General features: G+C 40.6%; 1 protein-coding gene and 1 non-coding gene across 2 annotated transcripts in view; one reads left to right on the top strand and one right to left on the bottom strand.

Moving 5' to 3' along the window:
• Majin (membrane anchored junction protein) overlaps positions 1–25,020 on the top strand; it is a 48,141-nt gene that overhangs the window by 21,675 nt on the left and 1,446 nt on the right. The window contains exons 3-12 of the mRNA XM_046445304.2: positions 3,660–3,749; positions 6,352–6,481; positions 8,833–8,950; positions 12,930–12,975; positions 16,616–16,691; positions 16,872–16,997; positions 17,801–17,832; positions 18,403–18,494; positions 20,010–20,073; positions 24,223–24,295. Coding sequence (XP_046301260.1) covers positions 8,850–8,950; positions 12,930–12,975; positions 16,616–16,691; positions 16,872–16,997; positions 17,801–17,832; positions 18,403–18,494; positions 20,010–20,073; positions 24,223–24,295 — 610 coding nt within the window. The 5' untranslated portion in view covers positions 3,660–3,749; positions 6,352–6,481; positions 8,833–8,849. The remainder of the gene's footprint in view (positions 1–3,659; positions 3,750–6,351; positions 6,482–8,832; positions 8,951–12,929; positions 12,976–16,615; positions 16,692–16,871; positions 16,998–17,800; positions 17,833–18,402; positions 18,495–20,009; positions 20,074–24,222; positions 24,296–25,020) is intronic.
• Positions 15,284–15,417, bottom strand: LOC124093381 (small nucleolar RNA SNORA72). Its single transcript, XR_006851949.1, has one exon. It is a non-coding gene; the product is annotated as a small nucleolar RNA SNORA72 (small nucleolar RNA).

A 25,020-nucleotide genomic window follows, 5' to 3' on the forward strand; every position in this document is an offset into this window, starting at 1 on the left:
AGCTGCGCATGCGCATAGGGCCGGGCGGACGCCTGAGCGACTGAGCGTCGAATGTGGCTTGGGTCCAGGTCGGCGTCCGCCCTTCTCAGAGAACGTTTCTTAGCCGATACTCCTCCGTCCGTGGCCACTTTCCTGAGGCGCGACGGACGCCTAGTCAGTGCGCGAGAGCCTAGTTGAGCTCGTAGCTGCCGGGGGCTGAGGTAATGGCCCGCGGCCCGATGCCCCCGCGAGGTCGGCTTTGTGACTCTTTCCTTTTCCCGCGGCTCGGCCTCACCCTCGGCAGCCTCCTGAGAGGTCACCCTGTCGCCCCGGGGATGCTGCAGGGCGCCGTGGGCAGCGCGGGCACGGCTGGCGAGGGACCCGCGTGCTGCTGCCCACCCAGCCCTCCGAGGCTCCCCGCTCCCCGCACCCAGAAACTCCCGCCTGGAGAAGGGCTCCTTTGATCCATCTCCACCCTCTAAGTCAGGCTTAGCAGTTGCCATGAACACGTTTCCTGTCACATCATGTCTTGATGATCCGAATGAATCTCTGGCTTTCAAATGCCTGATTGCGCCTGGGAAGTAAATATTTGACTCATGGTTCTCCCTGAGATCTTGGTTCAGCTCCCAGGGCTTCCTGAGAGCTGAAAAGGTAGACAGAAAGATGCAGGCCGGTGCACTGTGCTGACCACCCTCGACTTTTCTCATCTCTAGTTCACTTGCGGGCCTGCAGGGAAACCACAGTGCCCAACAGTGTACGGTATGGTATCTCGTGGGCACCTGGAAGCTGGGCATGTCCAAATGTGAACTCAGCATCCTCTCCTCCACATTTGGCTTTTGGACCTGGGGGGGGGGGGCGGTGTAGCCCAAAGGTAGGGCAAGTGCTTAGCATGCCTGAGGCCGTGGGTTCAAGCACTGCCAAGAACTGAAAACAACAACAACAAACTTTCCCAGGCTTTTTTTTTTTTTTTAGGAGGGGTCACTTAGCTCACTGGGAGTCACCGTGGACTGTTACCTCCCCAAGAAGTCACCAAATTGGGCATCTTCCCAATCAGATCCACCTTTCTTCATCTCCACTTATATCACCATAGTCCAAACCACAGTAAGCTTCTCCCTGAAGCTGCTAGAGTCTCCTAGCTGGTCCCCTCTCGTCTCTTGTTCTGGGTTGTTTCCCACATTAACAGCCTTCTGGATGTGTCTTTTTTTTTTTTTTTTTAATATATATACCCTTCAGTGCCTTCTGATTTCTCTTAGGATCTGCTGCACAATTTCAGCTTATGAGGAAGGCTGTCATCCTTTCTCTCTGCTTTCTTCCTAGATGATCTCATCCATTTCAGTAGCTTCAAATGCCTTCTAAACACTGATGACTCAAATTTATATTTCCATCCTGGTTTCCATCCCTTGCACAAAAAGAGTCTTCCTCCTTATCATAACCATTTGGATGTCTAATAGAGCTTCTCAGACTTAACCAAAACAGAGCTATTGATTCTGCACCCCAGTCTTTTTTTTCCTAGAATCTTCCCTGTCTCAGTAAAGGGTATGTACCACTATCCAGCTAATTGCTAAGAGTCATCCTAGAGTCCCATAAAAAATCTATGAGTTAATGTAAAATGCACCTGAAATTCAACCATGACTTATAAAACCCCAAGTCCACGTCAATAGCATCTTTCTCCTAGAATACTACAGCAGCTTCCTAACTGATCTCCCTGTTTCTGATCTTGTTGCCTTACAGTTTTCTTCCTTTTAGCAACCAGATATTTATGTAATTTCTAAAACAAACCATTTCTCTCCCCTTTATAAAGCCCTTAGCATAAACTCTGGGCTTTTTACAATGACTCATAAGCTTTGCATGGTCTGGCTTCTGCCTAACACACTGACTTTGTCTCCTTCTACTCTGTCTTCATTCTCTAATTTCTTGTCACACTGACCTTTCTGTCCCTTAAAGTGCCCATCACAGAGCATCTGTGCTTGCTGTGTTTTCTACTTGGGATGCTTTTTCTCCTGATCTTTGCATGGTTGTTTCTTTTCCATTATGGCCTCGTCTCTTGTGATCTCTGAAAATCCCTCACTGGCCACATTAAAGCAGTCTTCTAATGACTCTACTTTAAAAGCCTATTTTAAACCAGGTGAGGTGGCACATCCCCATAGTCCCAGCATGTCAGAAGGTGGAGGCAGGAGGATTGCAAGTTTGAGGCCAACCTCAGCAACTTAGCAAGACCCCCATCTCAAGATAAAATTAAAATGGCTGGGTATGTGGCCATTTTAATGGAGTGCCCCTGTGTTCAATCCAGGTACCAACACACATATCCACAAAATATGTTTTTTTCATACTACTCAAATAATTTAAATTTTTGTGTGCTTATTGTTGTTCTCCACACCACCTTTAATGTAAGCCATTAGAGATGAAAAATCACATCTCTCTTGTTACCTACTATATCAGTTCCCAGAACAGAGCCCAGTGCACAGTAGGTTCTCAAGATGTATGACAACTAGCTCACAGCTAATCTGACTCAGCACGTGCACACTATGTTCTAGGTTACTGTACTTCTGAGTGTCCCATGCTTTCTCCTAACTGAGGACTCTTGTACATGCTGTTTCTTGTTGGAACCCAGACCCCATACCTACTCACCATTTGTGCCTCTCTACTTGATGCTCAGAAATGAATCCCTTAAGAGTGGGCTTCCCAGCTGGGTGTGGTAGCACACGCCTGTAATCCCAGCAGCTCGGGAGGCTGAGACAGGAGGATTGCAAGTTCAAAGCCAGTCTCAGCAATGGCAAGGCACTTAGCAACTCAGTGATACCCTGCTCTAAATAAAATACAAAATAGAGCTGGGATGTGGCTCAGTGGTTGAGTGCCCCTGGAGTTCAATCCCCAGTCCAAAAAAAAGAAAAAAAAAAAAACCACTGGGCTTCCCTGACTCCAGTGTATGTTAGGATTCTCTGGTTTTTCCACATCACCCTCTTTGTATGTAGCTGTTAAAACCATTTGTAAGCTCTTTGCAGGCAAGGATCAAGACCTTATTGTCTTTACCTCCAGTTCTTAGTTTCTGGCACAGAGTGGGGATGCAGGTATTTGTGAACCAAAGGAATAAATGTTAAATGAACACAAGATTGAAATAGTCAAATTTGGGTAAAAGTTAAAAAAAAAAAAAACACTGAGCATGGAGCATAAGTGCTATCTGAATCTGTCCCGCCTACTTCAGTAGAAAATTTTGGATCATTTGAAAGCATTATGTATAAATTAAAAGTGCTTTATAAATAAGATATTGCGGGGGGCTGAGGGTATAACTAGTGGTAGACCATTTGCCTGGTGTGTATGAGGCCCTGGGTTCAATCTCTAGCACTGCAAAAGAAAGAAGAAAGAAAGAGGGTTGTATTTTGTTTTTTTCCTGGGTAAGCCCTATTCGCTGTCAGATCCCTGTGGTCTGATGGCCTTTCAAAGTGCAAAACTTTCTGTTTCTTTTCAATTATTAGCCTAATTCATTATGCTGAAGTGGTAAAATATGAAGAATTACAGCTAATGCTGAGTCTAGGTCAGTTTGTAAGGTAATATACAGGGTCTCACTAAATTACCTGGGTGGCTTAGAATTTGTGTTATTTCTGCCTCAGCCTTCGAAGTCCCTAGGATTACACGCCTGCCTCACTTCACCCAGCACTTTGTTTTCTTATTAATTTCCTCAGAATCTACCATTGTTTCATGCCAAGAATAAAGTATATGTTGGAGGCTTCTTTTTACACTTCCCTGTATCTTCTGCCACTAAGACTATTGAGGTATGTATATTAGAGGCTCAGTTTATAGCTTGACGTTGTAAAAGATGCTTCCTTTCTCTTCAACTGAGGATATTCTTTCCACCACTTGCCCTTTTGAAACTATTGATACTGCTTTTTTTTCCTTTTCATTTAGAAAACTTGTAGATGGACACAATATCTTTATTTTTATTTATTTATTTATTTGTTTGTTTTAAATATTTATTTTTCAATTGTAGTTGGACACAATACCATTATTTTACTTATTTATTTTTATGTGGTGCTGAGGATCGAACCCAGAGCCTCACACGTGCTAGGTGAGCACTCTACAGCTCAGCCACAACCCCAGCCCAATTTATTTATTTTTATGTGGTGCTGAAGATCTAACTCAGGGACTCACGCGTATGAGGCAAGTGCTCTACCACTGAGCCACAACTCCAGCCCCCCTTCCTGTTCATTTTTAATCTTCTCCCTACATGTAATCTTTCAGGGCAGGTCACCCAGTGGTATAACTATAAAATAAAATGTCCCTCACTGCCTGCAATTTTACATCCAAATGCCTTTTGGGTTTCTGGGGTTGGTAGGATTCTTAGTGAGTTCAGGGTGGTGTGAATGCTAATGCAGTGGTTGATGATTTTCATGTGACAAGTCACAACTGCTAGGTGGGTCTTGAGATGAGGAACCACTGCTTTTTTGGATAAAGAGCACAATCCTGGATCTATTGACCAAAGCACATTTTTCATTAACTTTTAGGGTTAAGATGGAAGTAGAAGATGCACTTAGGTGTGAAGAGTAATTTAAGAGGTTAATTTAGATTCATTTCTGGTTTATTGAGATGTCCACTAAGACCTTTTGATTTCATGTGAGGGTTCTCTTCCTATTAAGTTTAATTACTCTCCCTCCTCCCCCAAACAAAACCTGAAACAGGTCCAAGGGCAAATCTATTCCTGCACGAATGCCAGTGGCATTTTAAAGGTTACATCTTACCAGAAAGGGGGAGAAAACCTTTGAGAAAACAGAATGATGTCAGTAAGCTTGGAAGTAGCCTCATCAATCTCTTTCTATCTTGTATCTTAATGCTTTTGTTTAAAAAAAAATTTCTTGGGCTTGGGGTGTGGTTCAGTGGTAAAGCACTTAACTAGCAAGAATAAGTCCCTGGGTTCAACTCCTGTACCCACCGCCCCCCCCCCCATGCAAAATATATACACATATATGTGTGTGTGTATATATTATATGTGTTATATATTACATATACACATATATACACATACACACATATGACTTCCTTATTGGGTAACCTATGTGCTAAGTACTTCAGTGAGCAATTATACATGCATTATTTTATTAGTTATCCTTATCACCCTACATTGTGAAGAAACAGAATAGTTCTTTTGAAAATGGAGCTTGAAGACAAAAAATGTGAATATAAGAGTTTACATTCCAAATTATAATTCTATGAACCATTCATCAGAAAAGTTCATATTTTGTTTCAATATCTCTGTCCAGAATGAATTTGCCTGGGATCATCCTTAGTCATGAGTGTGAACAGGTTGTAGATTAAAATGACAACATGATAGGTTGTAATGGGAAAATGCAGAGACCAGAAGGGTTGACAATCTTGAGGGACTATTCCTGGGTCCATACTGGATTATGTGACTTTGTGGAAGTTGTTACTTTCATTTTTTTTTCCCTTGATACCAGGAATTGAACTCAGGGTCACTTTACCACTGAGCTACATCCCCAGCCCTTTTTTAATTTTTATTTTGAGACCAGGTCTTACTGAATTGCCAAGGCTGGCCTCAAACTTGCAATCCTTCTGCCTCAGCCTCTCAAGTAATGGATTATAGGTGTGCATCACCATGCCTGGCTCTGTGTGTCTTTTAAATCTAATACTTGAGTATTTTCTTTCTTTTTTTTTTTTTAAGATTTTTTAGAGTTGATGAATCTTCATCTTTTTTTAAAAAAAAAAAAGTGAGAGAGAGATAATTTTTAAACATTTATTTTTTAGTTTTCGGCGGACACAACATCTTTGTTTGTATGGGGTGCTGAGGATCGAACCTGGGCGGCACACATGCCAGGCGAGCGCGCTACTGCTTGAGCCACATCCCCAGCCCAATACTTGTGTATTTTCAAGGAAAGGTTCTAGGCTGGGATCTGTCAGATTTTTGCACTGAGGTTAAAGCTAATCAACTTTGCTTTCTTGGATTCACTTTTCTTGTAAAGCATTCAGAAAGAAACTCTTCAAATCTATCATAATAGCTGGTATTTTATATTATACTCCGGAATTTGTGGAGTAGCTGCTTACCACATTATCTTATTTAATTCCTTCAACAGTCCAGGGGTAGGTGCAATTCCCATTGTAGATGTAGAAACTAAGAAATGAAAAGACTAATTGATTTGCTAATGACTAATGAGGGGCAAAAGTAGAACTTAAGCCTTGGTCTTCCAATTTTAAATCTTACGTCTTTTGCACCATCCCATTCTTCTATAATTTCTCTTCATTTACTTAAAAGCCATCATGATTTGTGGTCACCTAAAAATGGGTCTAGAATCTGACCTTTTTCTTTTTTTTTTTTTAAAGAAAGAGTGAGAGAGAGAGAGAATTTTTAATATTTTTATTTTGTAGTTATCGGCGGACACAACATCTTTGTTTGTATGTGGTGCTGAGGATCGAACCTGGGCCGCACGCATGCCAGGCGAGCGTGCTACCACTTGAGCCACATCCCCAGCCCTAGAATCTGACCTTTTTCTGCAAGGTAATATCAACTCATTACTGGGACATAATGTCACTATGGCTACAGTAAAAAATGTTGGAAAATAATCCTGTGAAATCTTTGAACCATTACTACTATGTTGTTGTTTTGGATTATGCTGTCTAATCTTTATTTTCACATGAGGTAATTAGCGTGTGCTGTTTGTTTCTGAAGTGGGCAGCCAGCAATTAACAGGAACAGGCCCCAGCTAGAAGTAGGTTGTTTTTTCTTCTTTCAAACAGCCAGCTATGGTGTGTAGCACGTAACATTTCCTCTCTAGATTGTCACATCCAGCAAATGTTCTTCATTTCTTTTGCTCTGATGCCCCCAGGCCCCAGGTGACTACATCTTAGAAGAACTCTGAATAACAGGGCTAAAATTCTGTGGCAGCAACTAAGTCTCACCAGGTGGCTCCCTGCCTACTACATAGAAAACTCATTTGGCACCAAAACTATATCAAATCTAGATTTGAGCTCCTGCTATACCCTGGACAAAGGGCATCAGCAAGTTTTTTTCTTAGGCTATAAACAATATTTCCACTCCAGCGACTTTGGACTTGGCATCAACTACTTTTTAGTTTTGACTGCAATTTTAGTCTAAATAGTCTCATGAATTCTGGCTCCACTCTCCTTTCATTCTAATCCCACAGAGCCGAGATCAGACCCTGGAGTCTCTCCTTACTGGCAACCCAGACTTAAACTTTGGAAACTATGGGAAATTCCATTCTTTGGGCCCAAAGATCTGCTGACTTCAACATACAAGAGTTTTCCCTGCAAAGTAGAAATGACATTAGGGTAATATGAAAGGAAGAATAATGGAAATAGTCCTTTATGTGTGAATGATATTTTACTACTTGCAAAATTATTTTGTTTATTAACTTGTTTTTCCTCCTAATATTCCCCAGATATTCCACTGGCAGAGTAGTTAATGGATCTATACTTAAGTCTGAATCCAGATTCCAATATTCATAGCTATGTGCTGGTCATTTCAACTCTCAGTGCCTCAGTTTCCTCATTTATCAAACTTAGACTACTTAGCTCATAATTTTTTTGTGAAGATGAAATAAGATAATATATACAGCAATTAGAATAGGGCATGGCAAAAGTTGTTAGTTGGGTACAGTGGTACATTCCTATAATCTCAGCTCCTTGGGAGGCTGAGGTGTGAGGATTGCTTGAGCCCAGGGAGTTCAGGGCAGCCTGGACAATATAGTGAACCCCTGACTTTTAAAAAAAAGAAAAAAAGTCATTGTTGTTTGTTGTTGTGTAAGAAAACCAAGGCTCAGAGAAATTAAAGGGGTCACTGGATCTGAGATTCAAACTCAGATTCATCTTACATTGTACCTATTCTGTTTACTCTATCTCAGCTCTCTCTGAAATCAATACCTTATGTTGTATACAGGTAGCTTTGATCCTTTAGAATTCCAGACCTCTTTCTCTACTCATTATTTAAATTTCCATATGAAGAGACAAAAGGAATGCAAGGTTTATTATCTCTATAAAGTGTCACAACAAAGCCCTAGTGACAAAAATCATAGTGTACCTTTGAGCTCATGCAGATGCCTTCTTGGAGAAGCAGCATGCCATCCTCCCCATATCATCTTACCCCTTTACTGAGTTCCCTGTGGAATTTAACTTAGGTGGTCAGAGATTCTGGAATTAGAAAAATAAAAGTAGTAGTGCTAGGGGTATAGTAGGCACTCTTGGGGCTTAGGGAAGCCTCACAAATGATAGAAAGGAAGAATAATTGAGAGGCAGGGATTTCTTACAAGACAGGGAAACCTTAGGGTGTACATCCTTATCTATTGCATTGGCTGTGTAAGGGAGCTGTGCTGATTCCTTAATTTCATCTCAAATTAATGGCAGAGGTCCTCCTCATTATGCCTATTATTGATGTATCCTCTGAATTGTCTCATTATTTAACTTGAGCCTCTTCATACTCACCTAGGTTCCAGGAGAAGTGGGAATAGGGAAGGATAATAGATTTGAGAAATATTTGGGAGAAATGTTTCATTGTAACCATAACTTTGTGAATAATCAAGGCAGATGTTAGCATCATTAGTCTATGTAAGAGAAGTAGTTTGCACAAGGCCACAAGATAAACAACAAAACTTGCATTCTGGTCTTTTGCCTTCAAGCAGAGATATCCCAACACACCATGAATCTTCCCCATGCGGGTAGGAGAATGGTCCCAATAACTAATAGCAGACCTGAGCCTGGTACAAGGGCAATGGTACTAAGTGTTGGGCATTTTACTTGAGAAGAGATACTACAGATTGAATAAGCTCCCTTTCCCATATGCAAGGAACAATATTTTCCCTTTTAATAATTCTCTAATATTTCTACTTCATTTAGGCTACCATTTGGAAGCAATGAGTTTAAAACCTTTTACCTACCCATTTCCAGAGACGAGGTTTCTTCACGCAGGACCCAACGTGTACAAATTCAAAATCAGATATGGCAACAGCATCAGGTAATTTTCAAGATAGGAGGTTAGCCTGTGTAAGCCCAAATTAGTATATTCTTCCAGGCTCATCCTCTCTTTGTCTTCATTCTGTTCAGGAGACTGCTGTCCAGTTGTTGGATTAGCATATTATAGGATTCTCTGTTATGGTTTGGATCTAATAAAAAGTACCTAACTGAGTAAAAGGCAACCCACAGCATGGAAAAAAATATTTGCAAATCATATATCTGATCAGGGTTTAATATTCAAAATATATAGAGAACACTTACAACTAAACAACAGAAAAATAAACAATCCAACTAGAAAACAGACAATGGGCTTGAATAGGCATTTCTCCAAAGAAGATATACAAATGGCCAGCAGCTTATGAAAAGATACCCAATATCATTAATCAGTAGGGAAATACATATCAAAACCACAATATACCTGCCAGCATGGCTGAAAAAAAAAAAAAAGCAGAAGGTAACACTGTTGGCAAAAATGTGAAGAAATTTGGAACCCTTGTAAATTGCTGGTGGGAATGTAAAATGGTGCAGCTGCTATAGAAAACAGATTGGCAGTTTATCAAAAATTTAAAACATAATTACCATATGACCAGCAATTATATTCCTAGAATTGAAAACAGAGACTCGTATAACTTGTACAGTGATGCTCATAGCAGCATTGGTCACAGTAGCCAGAAGGTGGAAACAACCCAAGTGTCCATCAGTGAATAAATGAATAAAAAAATTTAAAAAATGGTATATATGCACAATGGATTATCTGTAGTCCATAAAAAGAAATTGCAAAAAAGAATGAAGTTGTGATATACGTATAAGGAGGATAATTTTTTGAAGCATATGTTAAGTGAAAAAAAAGTCAATCACAAAAGGACAAATATTGTATGATTCCATTTGTATGAAATGGAAATTCAGAGACAGAAAGTAGATTAGAGGACATGGGGGCTGAGAGGAGGGAAGAATGGAGACTTAATGCTTGAGCAGTGTTTCTGCTTGGGATGATAGAAAATTTTGGAAATAGTAGTGATGGTCATACTGTTTCCGAAAGCTCAATCTTTGTCCCCAGTGCCAATCCAATAACAAGGATACATTTTTTTTAAACATTTATTCTCCAGATGTAGGTGGACACAATACCTTTATTTTTATGTGTTGCTGAAGATCGAACCCAGTGCCTCACGCATGCTAAGCAAGCGCTCTACCACTGAGCCACAATCCCAGTCCCAAGGATACAGTTTTGAGAAAAAGGAAGAAGAAGATTTATTGCTTTGCTAGTTAAAGGAGAAACACAGGGACTCCTGTCCCAAAGGTTGTGATTCTGCCCATCAGCAGGAACAGGGGGCTTTTAAAGAGGTGACTCAAAGGTTATATTCCACACTTTCTCTGTGGGAGTTGTAATTCACTTGTTAATTTGGGAGATAGTCATTTCTGATATCTTCTGGTGCCATCCCCCAAATCTGGATTACTTCATTCCTGTGGTGGGTGTGTACTCTGGGACAGATAACTCTACTTGGGATGGGGAAAAAGGTAATCTTATCTCCCTTGAGATTAGGGAGGGGGAGAGATTAGGGAGGAGAGGGGAGAGAGGAAGAGAAAGAAATGTCTATTTTTAAAATAAATTGCAGGGGCAGGGCAGCAGGGACTATATTCAAAGCATAAAATGGACCACTGTTACAATACCACATTGTAGAAGTGATACCAGTGAGTTATATGCTTCAAAATGAACAAATGGTAAATTTGTTAAATGTATTAATTTTAAAATGATATATCCATGAAGTTTTCATGTGTTTTTATTTTAAAATATTTTCTAAAGTGAAAAAAAAATGTTGAGAAGATTGGCATCATTTTACATTTCTGCAAATATATTAGTGTCTGAGACTGTTAGCTGCATTACCATATCTACTTCCACATTCAGTCTGTTGCATTGTTTTTGTTTTTGTTGACATTTTTTTTAAAAAAAGACCAACTCATAAATTTGTAGTTGGGAAAGGTAGGTAGAAACATAATAATAGCCCTTTCAAATCATCATAGATATTCTTCTTTGATCCTACATCTAAACTTGATTGAGTTGGGGTATATAGCATGCACAGGGCTCTGGGTTCCATCCCCAGCATCACAAAACAAAAACAAAAACATGGACAAGTGGTAGTTTGTGGTTTTTTCAAATGGTAGGGTATTTTTCCCCCTAATGTTAGTTGCAATGTGAAATCTGAAATTATAACAGTGAACTTTTTGAACTCTTATGTTAAAATCCATTGGCCTATCTTGTTTTTGTTTTTTTAATGAATGTTGTATTTAGCATGATATTGTAATATGATGAATTCCATTGGTCATTTGGTATTTTTTAAAATATTTTTTTAGTTTTAGATGGACATAATAGCTTTATTTTATTTGTTTATTTTTCTGTTGTGCTGGGGATCAAACCCAGTGCCTCGAGCAAGCAAGGCAAGTGCTCTACCACTGAACCACAACCCCAGCCCCTAGAAAGTTTTGATTCACCGACCTCCTCAGATCTTCTAAAAGTTGACACGTTTCATTATATAATATAAAAAAAATTAATGTCACTACCAATCTTATCAGATTGACACTGTCAAACTTACAATGGTGAATAGAAGTTTTCCAAAATTCAAAATTTCTCTTGAGAGCCCCAGATATACCATTGACAACAAATACTGTCAGTTGTTTCCCTTGAGTTGACATACTCACTTTATTCATTTTTGAGAAAATGTCTATCAAACTCCCAAGTCTGAATAACAACCATAGTTTGTTTGTTAGCTGACCATTCAAGTAAAATATAATTTCATGGAAAAAGCAGCTCATTCAGTTTGACAACTTAAAGAATCACATGAGTCTATTTGTCCTTTCAACTTTTCCTGAGGACTGTGGATGATAGGGAATGTGGAAGTTCCATTTTATATTTAAAATTTTAGCCAATTCTTGGGTAATGGAGGAAGTAAACTCTGGATCCAAAGCATGGAATTTTTTTCCCTGGAAAGTAAGGTTGCTACAGTGGAAGCCCTCTTGTTGCTAGTTGGAAAGGCTTCAACCCATCTAGTAAAGATGTCTACCAAAAAAAAAAAAAAGAATCACATGAGTGCTTTTCCTCAAGTCAGCCATTATATATTGAACCTGGTATATTCTGGTAAGCAAAAGAAAAACTTTATGCATACTTCCTGTGTTATCACATAACATGTTTTAAAAGATACTGTCATGTACTGTGTATGTCAAAAAGCTAAAAGAAGTTATTTTGAATGTTTTCTCTATAAATAAATGATAAATGAAGAGATGGATATGTTTACTCTGATTTAAACACTGTACAACTCATACATGTATCAAAATGTCACATGGAACCCCATAAATAAGTACAATTTTTGTTTTTATATATCAGCTAAAATAAATTTATATAAGTTTGAAGATAAAAAAAGAGATGTAGTCAAGGGTTGAGGTTTTCTATAATTATTTTTTATTGCTTTCTCAAGGGTATTATATGAAACTGGATTTTTTTCTCCCATGTGGCAGTAATAATTACTGTGATTGCTGGTACAGCTTAGTGCAGTTAGCTAGATTTGTGCCAAGGCACCAGCAGTTTTGTCACTGTTGCTTTTGCATTAATGTACGAATGAAAAATTGTAAAGGCAAATAACATTTTAGTAGTAGTATAAAAGTAGATTTGCTCTTAGACACGCCTCAAAAAGTTTTTGAGGACCCCTAGGGTCCCCCCAAACCACACTTGGAGGGCAACTGGACTAATGAATTATTAGCTGTCACAGCAGGGATTTCAGATCTCGGCAGGTCAACCGAGAAGACATTTTGGTACTTTTTACCATGCTCAGACCACACCACCTAGGTGATCATTTCTTCCCCCTGAGCAACAGCCTCAGCACACACAACTGTTATGTATTCATGTCTCTTCAGCTATTTAAAGAGTAGACCAAAATCTGTTCTTGCCAGAGCTTTCCTTGTTAGTCATCATTTATCTGTTTACCTTCTAGAGGAGAAGAGATAGAAAATAAGGACGTCATCATCCAGGAGCTGGAGGTGAGGAAAGAAGCAGACAACTTCTGGGAAAGTTATTCTTTCCGCCAAGGATACATCCACATCCAGACTTCTAATTATTTCCTACAAACTGAGTCACAAACTCCACTTGGTAACTTGGCTTCTCCTCCTACGTTTCCTCTGCAAAGAAACTTTACTGTTTTTCTAGGAAAATTTAAAGCCCATATCCTTTCTCAATTCTAGTTGAATTGTCAGCACCTTTGAGGCTGAGAGTTACTTTGTTTCCACCAGAGTTCCCAGACACACACACACCCTTTTGTGGGGGCTGGCACATAGAAGACGTCAGGAGCCCTTCCACCTTCCAGGACTCTGGGAAACCTCATCCCAACCACTGCCTGGTACTTGACGTCCAGGAAATTCAACTGTAAATACATAGATAAGGTTGCTGTCTTTATTTTAATTAGAAACATTTGCAGTTGCTTTATTCCCATTTCATTTTCATTCCTTTTCTACCCAGCTCCTCTAGTTTTAGGCTTTCCAGCCAAAAGACAACTGAGCAGGTGGGCAGTTTTGTAAATTGGTGAAAGCATTGGATGAGTTGGAATTCTGGGGGCTTTAGAGTCTAGTCCTGGTTTAGTCACACTTTATTAGTGTGTGACCCTTGGCAGATCATTTGCCAATCTGGATTCCAATTGCCTCATCTGTAAAACAAGAGGTCAGAACTCATTTATCCTCTTCTAACTTCACAACTCAGGGATTTAGGACAAGTGACTTACTAAGATGTACTTCCACATTGCAAAGAATTATAATTTATTAAATGCACTTTACCACAGAACTCCAAGAAAGCATATCTTTAAGTCATAGCCTTAAAAGTTCCTGTGGCTCTCAAGCTACATGTTAAAAGATACATTAGGATTTTACAAGGCCTCAAGGACATCATTATAAATAACAGTTATTTCCATATAGAACCGTGAAATTTTTCTGCTTTTTAAAATTCTGAGCAGAGCAAACTTTATGTTACTTTGCTTCAATTAATTTGGACAGAGAAAAGCTCAAGACAGCATAGTGGGTGGAGGGAGCACAGACTTGAGAACCTGAATTTGAAATCTAGTTGTTCTATTCAAACATAGGTATGTGACTTGAGGCAAGTTACTTACTCTTTCTAAGTCTGTTCCCTTACCTATCAAATAAGGTTAATAAGTGATGCCTATTTTCAAGATTGTGGTAAGGATTAGGAATAGATGTATGCAGTGCCTACCAGTAGCCCTATAAGTAGTAGCCAGAGAGTATTTACATATATTTCTATATTGTATTAAGAATTTCAGGGGGGGCTGGAGATGTGGCTCAAGTGGTAGTGCGCTCGCCTGGCATACGTGCGGCCTGGGTTTGATCCTCAGCACCACATACAAATAAAGATGTTGTGTCCGCCGAAAACTAAAAAATAAATATTACAAATTCTCTCTCTCTCTCTTTAAAAAAAAAAAAAAGAATTTCAGGGGGCTGGAGTTGTGGCTTAGTGGTACAGCACTTGCCTGGCATGGTGAGGCCCTGGGTTTGATCCTTTAGCACCACATATAAATAAATAAAAGATCTATTGTCAAATAAAAGATCTACTAAAAAACGTAAAACAAAACACTGTTTTTTCTTTTTTTTTTTTTTTTTGAATTTTTTAATATTTATTTTTTAGTATTTGGCGGACACAACATCTTTGTTTGTATGTGGTGCTGAGGATCGAACCCGGGCCGCACGCATGCCAGGCGAGCGCGCTACCGCTTGAGCCACATCCCCAGCCCAAAACACTGTTTTTTCAAGGTGCTTTTTACATCTTCTCTTTGTCTTACTTTCATTAGTTTGGGGGCAGTGTTATCACTGTCTTGCATTCATTTATTTATTGTCAACGAATATTTATTGAGAGGTGATCTAGTCTAATGGTTAAGAGTGTGAGCTCTGAAGCCCTGCTGCTTGGGCTTAGATCCTGGCTCCTTCATTTCCAACTGGCTAAATCTTTTTTTTGTTTGTTTGTTTTTAAAACACACTCTGCCAAGTTTTATTAAAGAAAAATTTTACACATTTTACTTTTCACCAGTCTGTTCTGGTATGCTTCTAATGATATCAGAATCACCTAGAAAATAAAAACAGTAATTTTACAATACATTTAATGGCAACTGGTAGTAAGAAAATTTCTGTATTTTGTTTACATGTTCTTTTAGACAAGTCTGCAACTTAGTATTGATTATTTGCAAGTTACCCCACTAGCTGTACTATCATTTTTCAAAAGGTGGATCAAGATAATGTAGAATCATAGTCATAGTATGGTCATACAAAATGATCATATTGTAAATCAGATTGGGTTTATCACCAGCACTTATAAAACCAGACCCAGGGAAAGAACTAGGTCTGGGGACACCATGCATGGCCTTAATATAGCGAATGTTTAGCCTGCCCTGATTATTACAAAAATCAGAACAGCGAGAATATTCGCAGACCAACTGGTAAATCTTGAATAAGTGTTTTTCACCTCTCTTTATCTCTGTTTCTTTATCTGCAAAATGGGAATAATAGAGCTGCCTATCTCATAGAGAGTTTATGAGTGTTAAGTTGATACATATATATAAACAATCACTTGCCATAGTAATTATTGAATAAAATTAGCTGTTATAAGCAAGACACCATGCTCCTACAGAGAATACAAAGATAAACAACAACAGTTTCTTTCTTTTGGGGGATGAGGGGGTACCAGAGATTGAATCCAGGGTCACTTAACCACTGAGCCACATCCCGAGTCTTTTATATATATATATATATATTTTTTTTTTTTTGAGGCAGGGTCTCACTAAGTTGCTTAGAGCCTTGCTAAGTTGCTGAGGCTGGCTTTGAACTTGTGAGCCTTCTGCCTCAGCCTCCCAAGTCACTGGGATTATATGTGTGCATTACTGAGCCCAGCCAATGACACAGTTTCTTACTTCTGAGAGCCCAAACAGGAGGAAAATGAGGTTTGGAGAGGTGAAATGACAGAGCTGGAACTAAAAGTCACTTTTTTCCTGTAGAAATCCAGCAGTCTTTTTATAATATCCAAGTGTTTAATTAGCATAAACTAATAATCACCGTTAACTAGAAACTAATCAATTAAGATTTAAAGAGAGTAGAAGAAAAGGTTTGATTTAAGCAGAAGCAAAATAACTATATATTGATAAATATTGGTATTATTCATTTGCATATCCATTTGTTAAAAACTTGTTCTGCATCACCTCCTATGGTAGACACCGGAGAAGGGATGCTAAGATAAATCAGTTGTGTATTCAACTTCAATTAGATCTCCCTTAAGGAAAATAAAATGTGTGTATGATGTATGTGAAATGTAATAGAGGCCCCAGGCTAATTACTGTGAAGTTTGGGACAACAGTTAATTACAACTTGAGAAAGCTTTCTGGAGGAGATAACTTTTGAACTGTACCTTACAAGAAAGGTAGGATATGGACAGGTGTACTGATGGGTAGAGAGCCCATTTCAGGCAGAGGGAACAGGAAAAGGACAGAAGTGGAGAGACAGAAGGCACATTTAGGGAATAGAAAATAGTTCAGTTTTGTTAGAAGACAGGGTATGTGAGAAGCAGTGAAAAATATAAATGGAAAGATTGGATGAGATTTGACAGTATTGAAGTCATTTCACATATCTTTTTCAGGATTCCATCCGTGCAGTCTTGGGAAACTTGGACAATCTGCAGCCCTTTGTTACAGAACACTTCATTGTGTTTCCCTGTATCCTTTCTTTTCTGGCTATCATGAGCTATAGCTCCCATTGTAGATTCCAGTGGAAACAATAGAATCATATGCAGTTTGGAGGGTGGGTCATGGAAAGGGGTGGGGAATCTAGTCCCTAAAGTAGTCCTCAGGGAATGCAGCTGTCATCTGTCCTCACTCCTCAGCACCATTTCCCAGATAAAAGCAAGTGGGAGAGAGTTTCCCACCTGAAATTCAAACATGGAGAAATCATCTTGATCCCCTACCCTTTTGTTTTCACTCTATATGTGGAGATGAAATGGTTTCAAGAAAACCTGTCACCTGGTAAGTAGCATGAGAGGACTGAGGGTGGCAGAGAAGAAAGCCATTAGCAGTACAAGCTGAATATGGTGAAAGGGTCTGCCAGACTGGGCCCCAACTGCCTTGAAGAAGCCAGGATCACGTTCTCCAAAGCCTGGTTCAGATCCATGGCTTTTGATACTTAATAGCTGTATGACCTTTGATCAATTAGTCTTTCTGTGCCTCCTTTGTGAAATGGTGAAGAAAAATACTAGTACCACTTCACGAGTTGTTAAAAAGATTGAGGATATAAATACTGATAGGTGGAATATACAAAGTCAGACTCAATAGAAGGTAAGTCTTCTATAAACACTTTCTTAACTTTTGAGTATCCAGTGACTCACCTTAGTGATGTCTTAAAGGTATCTCCCAGTTTTTAATCTCTGAGGGCCATGGCTAATTTTATTTATTGAGGGACAAGAAAACACGTGCTAGTGTGTTTTAAAAAGGGTGCAAAGGCCTTGCTTCAAGTATCTCTCTAATTCATTTGTCATTGATGCCTAAAGTCACAGTTTTTCTTTTATAATGAGGATTATCCCCTTTTAAGTGATATATCTTTAAAATATAATGTGAATCAAACCCATTTCAACTTGTAGATGACAATCCTTCTGGAGTAGTGGAGGATGAGAATTTGAAGATACTGTTTCTAGGGAAAGTGGTACCAGGTGGAAGGGAGAAGGGTACATGGGGAGGTTTTGTCTGGGGCCAATTCTGAGAAATAAATAGTAGCCAGAAATTTAGGCAAAACAAGTTTTGATCCATTATGACATTTAAATTTCCTATTGTAGGGAAACCAATAAATGACACTCCTCTTGGATTGGTAAGTTTGCCCTTTTTGTACAAAATTAAAATCACTGTAATCACCTCCCATTTTCCCCAAAGTGCTGCTTTTGACTTCCTCAGACTTTGCTGATTGGTCACTGCCTGGGTCCCATCAGAATTGTAGGCAGGAGACCCTATATGTCCCCTTGGCTAGATTTCAGAGACCATGTCTCTAACAGAACATCTATCTATCTTTGCTACAAAGCTGTTGATAAAAGTTGCCTTTGAAGGCTGAAACTATAGCTCAGTGGTAGAGCACTTGCCTAACATGCAGCCCTGGGTTCCATCCCCAGCATTGTCAAAAAAATAAAGTTGCCTTTGGCAGGTTAAAGATGGGGACCTCCTGGGCCTGGAGTTGTGGCTCAGCAGTAGAGTGTTTGTCTAGCACATGCAGGGTGCTGGGTTTGATCCTCAGCACCCACATAAAAATAAATAAAATAAAGGTGCATTGTGTCCAAATAAAAAATATTAAAAAAAAAAAAGATGGGGAGCGCCCTTCCATGATACCCTCTTGAATGTGAGACACTCTGGAAAAGGAGGCTCACAGAAATCTGGTTCTTCCCTGAAGCTTCTAACTGAGAAGAGAGCAGCAGGAGCCTCCATGAGGAAACGAGGACTTGTGGAAGAGCCAAGCTCCCCCAGCAGGACAGGGCTGCACAGGTCAGTGGCAGGGTCTGGGAGGCTGACTCCTCCTAGGCAGGCTTTGCCACCTGGGCTGTAGTGGGTTCTGTTCTTGGGCAAATCACTTTCTTTTGGGAGGTTTCAATAGTACCTGCCTATTCCAGTGAGTGGGCTAAGGAAAGGAAGCGAGTTGATATTTATGATGTAATTTGAACGCATTCCCTTTCTCAGTAAAGTAGGATTGTTCTGTCCAAGATGAAGGCTGAGAGGAAATACAATTGGATCTGTAGAACTGACTTCAGTGCAGTCAGTATATAACCAAAAGCTTGGTCCTCGTCCTTGACACCAATCCAATAATGAAAACAAGGTCTTGAGAAAAAGGAAAAAGAAGGTTTATTGCTTTGTTAACAAAAGAGAAACACAGGGGATTTCCTCTTTCAAAGGCTGTGATTCTGCCCATCCTCAGGAACAGGGGACTTTTAAAGAGGTGACTCAGAAAAAATGAGATTAGGGAGGAGAGATCAGGAAGGAGAAGATCAGGGAGAAGAAAATTGGGGAAAAAGAAAAAAAAAACATGTAAGTTTCAAGCAAACCCCTGTTACAAGTGAATGCTTACTATGGCAGCATTATAGAAGGCCCAGTCGAAGGGCATGAAATTATGAAGTCAGAACATTATCCAAAAACAAAAAGAGAGAATAAAATAAAATATAGTTATTCTGTTTTACTTAGTGAGCAGCAAGCTCTTAGAACCTTAAAGGTAGTCCAGAGAGAAATATAAATGCTTGCAAAAGGGTTTATATCAATTATTAGGGTGAGTATCAATTATTAGGTGAAGTATCAATTATTACATATCACTTGTTGGTGGAATGTTGAGTACATCAGTTATGAGGTGGAATGTTGAAGTTGCTATTGTGAAGGCTACTTATGATCATTTAATTCTCAGGGATAAAAGGAGTCTGTAAGATAGTTTGGTCTTCCTTATTAGCATCCCAGAGAGGCCTGCTGGAATAGTCCAAGGTGTGGTTTGCTGCCCAGCCCACAGTGCTTTCACCCGGGTTCAAAGAAAGCAGTTGCTCTTTTCCTGGGACCATGTGGGTTCCTAGAATAGACCACAAAGGAGCTGCCCTGTGCCTTCCAGGTGTACACGTTGGAAGAGCAGAGCTAAGAGTTCCTTTCCAACCTAGGGCGATGTGAGGGTACTCGAGGGAATGAAGCTTTGCTGTGTTCCATTTGAATGAATTTTCCACAGAGATGAGGCCTCAGATTTTCCCTTTCTCTGGGTTTTGATGCTCAATCAAGTATCTCAGAATCTAAAAACCTACTGTCAGTCACATTTTCCCTTTTTCAAACCTCATATCCTTAAGTGTCTCAAATGGGATTCTACTGTGAATTAAAACAGCACCCAAAGAAAATTTGGCCACACAATTTTTCCTGCCAGCCAGGAGTGGTATAAAAATAGCCAACCTGCTGAAATATTCATTTGGGCCACATTTGCTAGAATGTGGTAATGTTGTCACTGCCAGTAACATTTTCTGGGCTTTTTCCCCCACTCAGGGCCAAGATAGGGACTTCTAGTCAAGAAAGCAGCAAAAAGAAGCCCCATATGGAAACCAGGAAGGTGAGCACCAAAATGGAGGCTTTGAGGTTCCTGGCTGCTCCCGCTCTTCTGCAGGGCAAGGTTCCTGTTACTGCAGATGGAACTGACTGAGCGCATTCTCAGGTTTCACTGTCTGCAGAACAACTTTCAGCGATTTCCCCCTTGCCACAACCCATCCCCAAAGTGGCTGCATAATATACATGTGGATGAATCCTTTTGTTAAAACATCTCTCTTCTCAGCTTAGAAAGCAGCTGCTTGTACTTTCCTGTTGAAGTAAGAAAATAGGTCTGTATTAAATAGAGGTGGAATCCAGGGTAGAACTTTCTCTTTAGAAAACTTTTTGCTTTCATCTACACTGGAGTCTGAGTCTGGGCATGTCTAATTTTAACAGATGAGCTAGACATTTATCAGCATTGGAAATTGGTAAGAGAAAATCTCTGAAGCAGTGATGTGCTGGCCCCTGACCATTTGGTTTGATTCTACTTATGGAGTCTGTTCCCCATTTGAATATTCATATATCTGCTTCTCCTCCATTTCAAGGCTTTTTTCTCATAATAGTCTCTAAAGTAGTGCCCATTTTTTAAAATATTATTTTTAGTTGTTGATGGACTTTATTTTATTCATTTTTTATATGCAGTGCTGAGAATCAAACCCAGTGCCTCACACATGTGAGGCAAGTACTTTACCACTGAGCCACAACCCCAGCCCTAAAGCAGTGCCTTTTTACATTTCTTTCCCTCTTTAAATAGCTATTAGCTGTTATACCTGCCTTATAGATCTTTCCTCTTTTGTTTTCACTTCATGTGTCCAAAGTAGCTCTGACCCTAAGTTTTCAAACACTACCAACTCATTTCCTTCACCTTCCCAGGACCTATAACATGATCAGCTATTGAGCACATGTGCATGAATTCAACGAATTTTCATTGTGTCTGCTGTGTGCCAAGTGCCAGGAATATCGTGTGCTCCCCTAAAAACACCAGCAGTGTCAGGCCAGGCGGATAGTTACTTATAGATAGGCCATGTGCAGGGGAAAAGGAAGCACAGGGTACAAAGAGAACACAAAGTTACCATGAAGGAAGGGTTTCCAGAGGAGCTCAGAGGAACTGAAAGAGCTCTGGCTGAGAGAGAAGAGTGCAGGTGTTTGGTGACTGCAGCCAGCCCACCTCGAGCTTAGAACACAGGACCAGAAATGTTACTGGACAGGCTAGCAGGATCATGGAAGGCTTTGAGGTCACCTTCAAGATCACAAGAATTTCTTAAAACCTTTTTCTTTTTTTTTAAGTACTGGAGATTGCGCCCAGGGGTGCTCTATCACTAAGCTACAGCCCCAGTCCTTTTTACTTTTTATTATGAGACTGTTTCTTGCTACATTACCCAGGCTGGCCTGAAACTTGTGATTCTCCTGCCTCAGCCTCTTGAGTAGCTGGGATTATAGATGTGCAACTCCCTAAAAAATTTTTTTAATATTTTAGTTGTAGATGGACACAATATCTTTATTTTGTTTATTTATTTTTATGTGGTGCTGAGGATCAAATACAGTGGCTCACACATGCAAGGCAAGTACTCAACCACTGAGCTACAGCCCCAGCCCTCCCTAAAACATTTTTAAAAGAAATTTTCTTCCTTTCTGCAGTACTGGGAATTGAACCTGGGTCTCACACTGAGATATAAACCCTCATCCTGCAATTTACATTTCTAAACCATTATTCTGTCTCCTGTTTGCAAGGTATTATATTATGTTATGTGCTAGAGCACATACAAACACATGTAAAACCTGGCTTCTTCTCTCCAGGAGTTTATAATGTGTATCGGGGAGGGTTCTAGCCCTCTGCCTCTGGGGGTCCAGGACAAGCCCCAGTTGTGCCATAGCCAAGTGGCCCACTGAGTGACTTTGGGAAGAAAGTCGCCCCCTTCTTTACTTCCCATCCTTTCTAGAGGTAAAAGGAAAAAGGAAAGAAAAAAAGAAAAGAAAGAAATGAGAAAGTACAAGAAGAGTACATGAAGCTCTGGGGAACAAAGACACTTTATACAACCAAGATAATTATTATTAAAGGAACGTTTCCCTCACTCCCTACCCTTCGTACCTTCCTATTCTTAGTTTGACACATCATCTCCCTCAAGAACTGTACCCACAGCTTCTTACTCAACATAATTACCTTTTCAACCTGATTCTGGGTTTAGAAAAAAACTGAGTAAAAGAAGCATGTTTATTGATTTTGACTCAAAGCCCAAAGACAGCCTCCATCACAGACCCTGTTCCCAGGGAGAGGATTTCTCCTAAATTAAAATGATCACAGTGACTCTCAGTGTAAGGCAGTTGAGCTGGAAAAATTGAATTTGTGCCTATGTCCAATGCTTGATATTTTCTCTCGCTTCTGGGGGAAGTTAGGGTACAGGATCTCAGCCAGTGCAGCCTGTGCATGCCTAAACACATTGGGAACCTGCACAGGGAGAGCTTAGCTGAATACAACAATTATCTCATGAACGGTGCTTTGGATTTTGGGAAGAATAAGCAGGAAAGGTAGATCCCTTCCCTTTGCTCCTTCAGACCCTACACCTAGAGACCCAGACGTTGGAAGGACAAAAAAAAGGTGGAAGTGGGGGTGTGGATAAACATAGAAATGGCCTAGAAGTGAAACGTTCTGGTGCTCATAGCTTGTTTCCCCCTCCACTGAAGCCACTTCTCAACAGATCCAACCCTGGACATATAGAGGTTCAGCATGCTGTTCTGCTGGAGGTCCCTGATGAAACCCTCAGTCTCCTTCAGGCTGTTTTTTCTCTCTTACAACTTTGCCTGGGAAAACCTCCCTCAAGATCACAAAGGAACGCACAAAGGCCTCTGTCTTGTCCTCACAAGTCTTGTCTCCCTGGCTTGGAGCAGACTCTACCTCTGTCCCCAGGCCTTTGCCCTCTGGACCCTGTATCAGCCCTAATAGATGCCACTCTACTGGGGCTACTCCATATAGCAAAATTTAAGCTCCAGAGCATCGTTTCATCAAATTTGTAAGAATTATTTCCTCAAGCCAGAAACCAGAGCCAGGCCCTCTAAATCCTGTCACCACTATGTCTAGAAAAAGTAAGAATGGTCTATGTCCTTTCTTTCTAGAGTTCCCTGTCACTTTTTGGGGAATATGACTTAGGGGGCTGCCACTATGGACTATATTTGAGGGGTTTGTTAAGAATCTCACCTCATAAAGATCTATTGTTCTAACCTGAAGTTTATGGTTGGGGTGGGGGGCCAGTCCTGCATGTCCTGAGGTCTTCCCTGAGCCTGCCTCCCTGAGCCCATTCTGCTCTAGAATTCACAGTGTCACAGCTCAAGAACATGGGCTCTGCTGGACTCTCTCAGGCACATTCCCAAAGAAAATATATGCACCATGTTTCTGACTCTCAGGGTGTTTACTTAGAAATGCTGTGGTCCTGGAAACCGGTTGTAGAATGTCTTCTTCAGAGTGCAGAGGAATTCCTATCAGGCTGTGGCACATGGAGAAAGATTGCACTGTATTGTGCTGGCTGCTAAGGCCATCACCTGTTTCTGCCGGGCCTGGCACTAGTCATGCTGATTGCGTTTACTCTTTATTGGTACTGTGCCCTTTACATCATGTCCCTGTCCAGAGTTCTGTGCTCTCACTGTCCAGATCCTCGCCCCCAAGATGAGAATCCCGCTCATCCATGCAGGCCCCATCCAGACGTCACTCTCCCTATGAAGCCTTGATAACCGCCACCCACTCTGCTCATGTCCTCCCCAGCAACCAGGCCAGTCTAGAGACTCATGGGGTAGCTTCAGCATACTGTCTTGTGGCAAATGGTTTATGGGTCAGTTTTATCTGACAGTTATACAGTTCTCCAAGGTAATGGTAAGGTTGTCCTGGTTTCTGAAGCCTCGATATTGTGTCAGTAATAGTGGGAACTCTCCACAGTAGGGAACAGTAAGGTAAGCCCAGCTTGGCTTGTTATCAGCTCTTAAATTTTGTGGTTTTAGACAGACAATGGTTAGGGAGCTGAAATGAAAAAGGACAGTCCTATAGCAGGGAATCCCAGACCTGCCTGGGCAGCCAGAAGCCAGGCCCCGGTGCTGATGTGAAATCAGTTCATCAGAAAATAGCAAGTCAGATCACCAGCCATATAGGAGTAAAACTTAGGACTTTTCTTGGTCTTCTTTTTACCAGAACAAGGAAAGAAAACCCCAGCAGGAATGGCAGGCGAACCTAGATTCTGATACCGCTGATGCCCAGGAACAGGGTAGGTTCTGGGAAGTTCATACTTACCTTCCTTTAATAATGTCCTACCCCTTCTAGTGCTCTGAGTTTGTGCACATTCCGTGTGGTGTTCCTCTCACCCTTAGAGGCACCAGTGATTGTCCTCCAGTGGGACTGACTTGGAGTAACAGGATCCTCCTCCCAGCTCCCAAAGGTGTGAGGGAGGCAATAATGCGTGCTCTTCCTCTGCCTCTTTCTTTCCCTCTTTCTTTTTTTTTTAAGTTATGGATGGACACAATACCTTAATTTTATTTGTTTGTTTGTTTGTTTTATGTGGTGCTGAGGATTGAACCCAGTGCCTCACACATGCCAGGCAAGTGATTTACCACTGAGCCCCATCCCCAGCCCCCTTCTTCTGCTTCTGATAGTGAAGTTGCAGTTCCAAAGTGTTTCTTTTTAAAATTTTTTTTTGTAGTTGTAGATGGACAACATGCCTTTATTATATTTGTTTATTGTGGTGCTAAGGATCGAACCCAGGGCCTCTCACATGCTAGGCAAATGCTCTGCCACTGAGCCACAACCCCAGCCCCTCCAAATGTTTCAGAATAAGGTGGGAAGTGTTATGGAAAAGTTGGAAGAGATTTATCTCCTTTTTCTGTGCAACTGGAGAACCATCTTGGGGAGCTCTCTCTCCCTTCCCCCTCAGGTATTAGTATTAACACTGAGGGCACAGACAGGGGCTCTGCAAGACCTGGGAATGCATATGGA

This window comes from Marmota monax, unplaced genomic scaffold, assembly GCF_021218885.2.
Source record: "Marmota monax isolate L192 unplaced genomic scaffold, Marmota_monax_Labrador192_F-V1.1 WCK01_AAM20220418_F8-fsc00038, whole genome shotgun sequence".
In the NCBI taxonomy this organism is placed as follows: Eukaryota; Metazoa; Chordata; class Mammalia; order Rodentia; family Sciuridae; genus Marmota; species Marmota monax.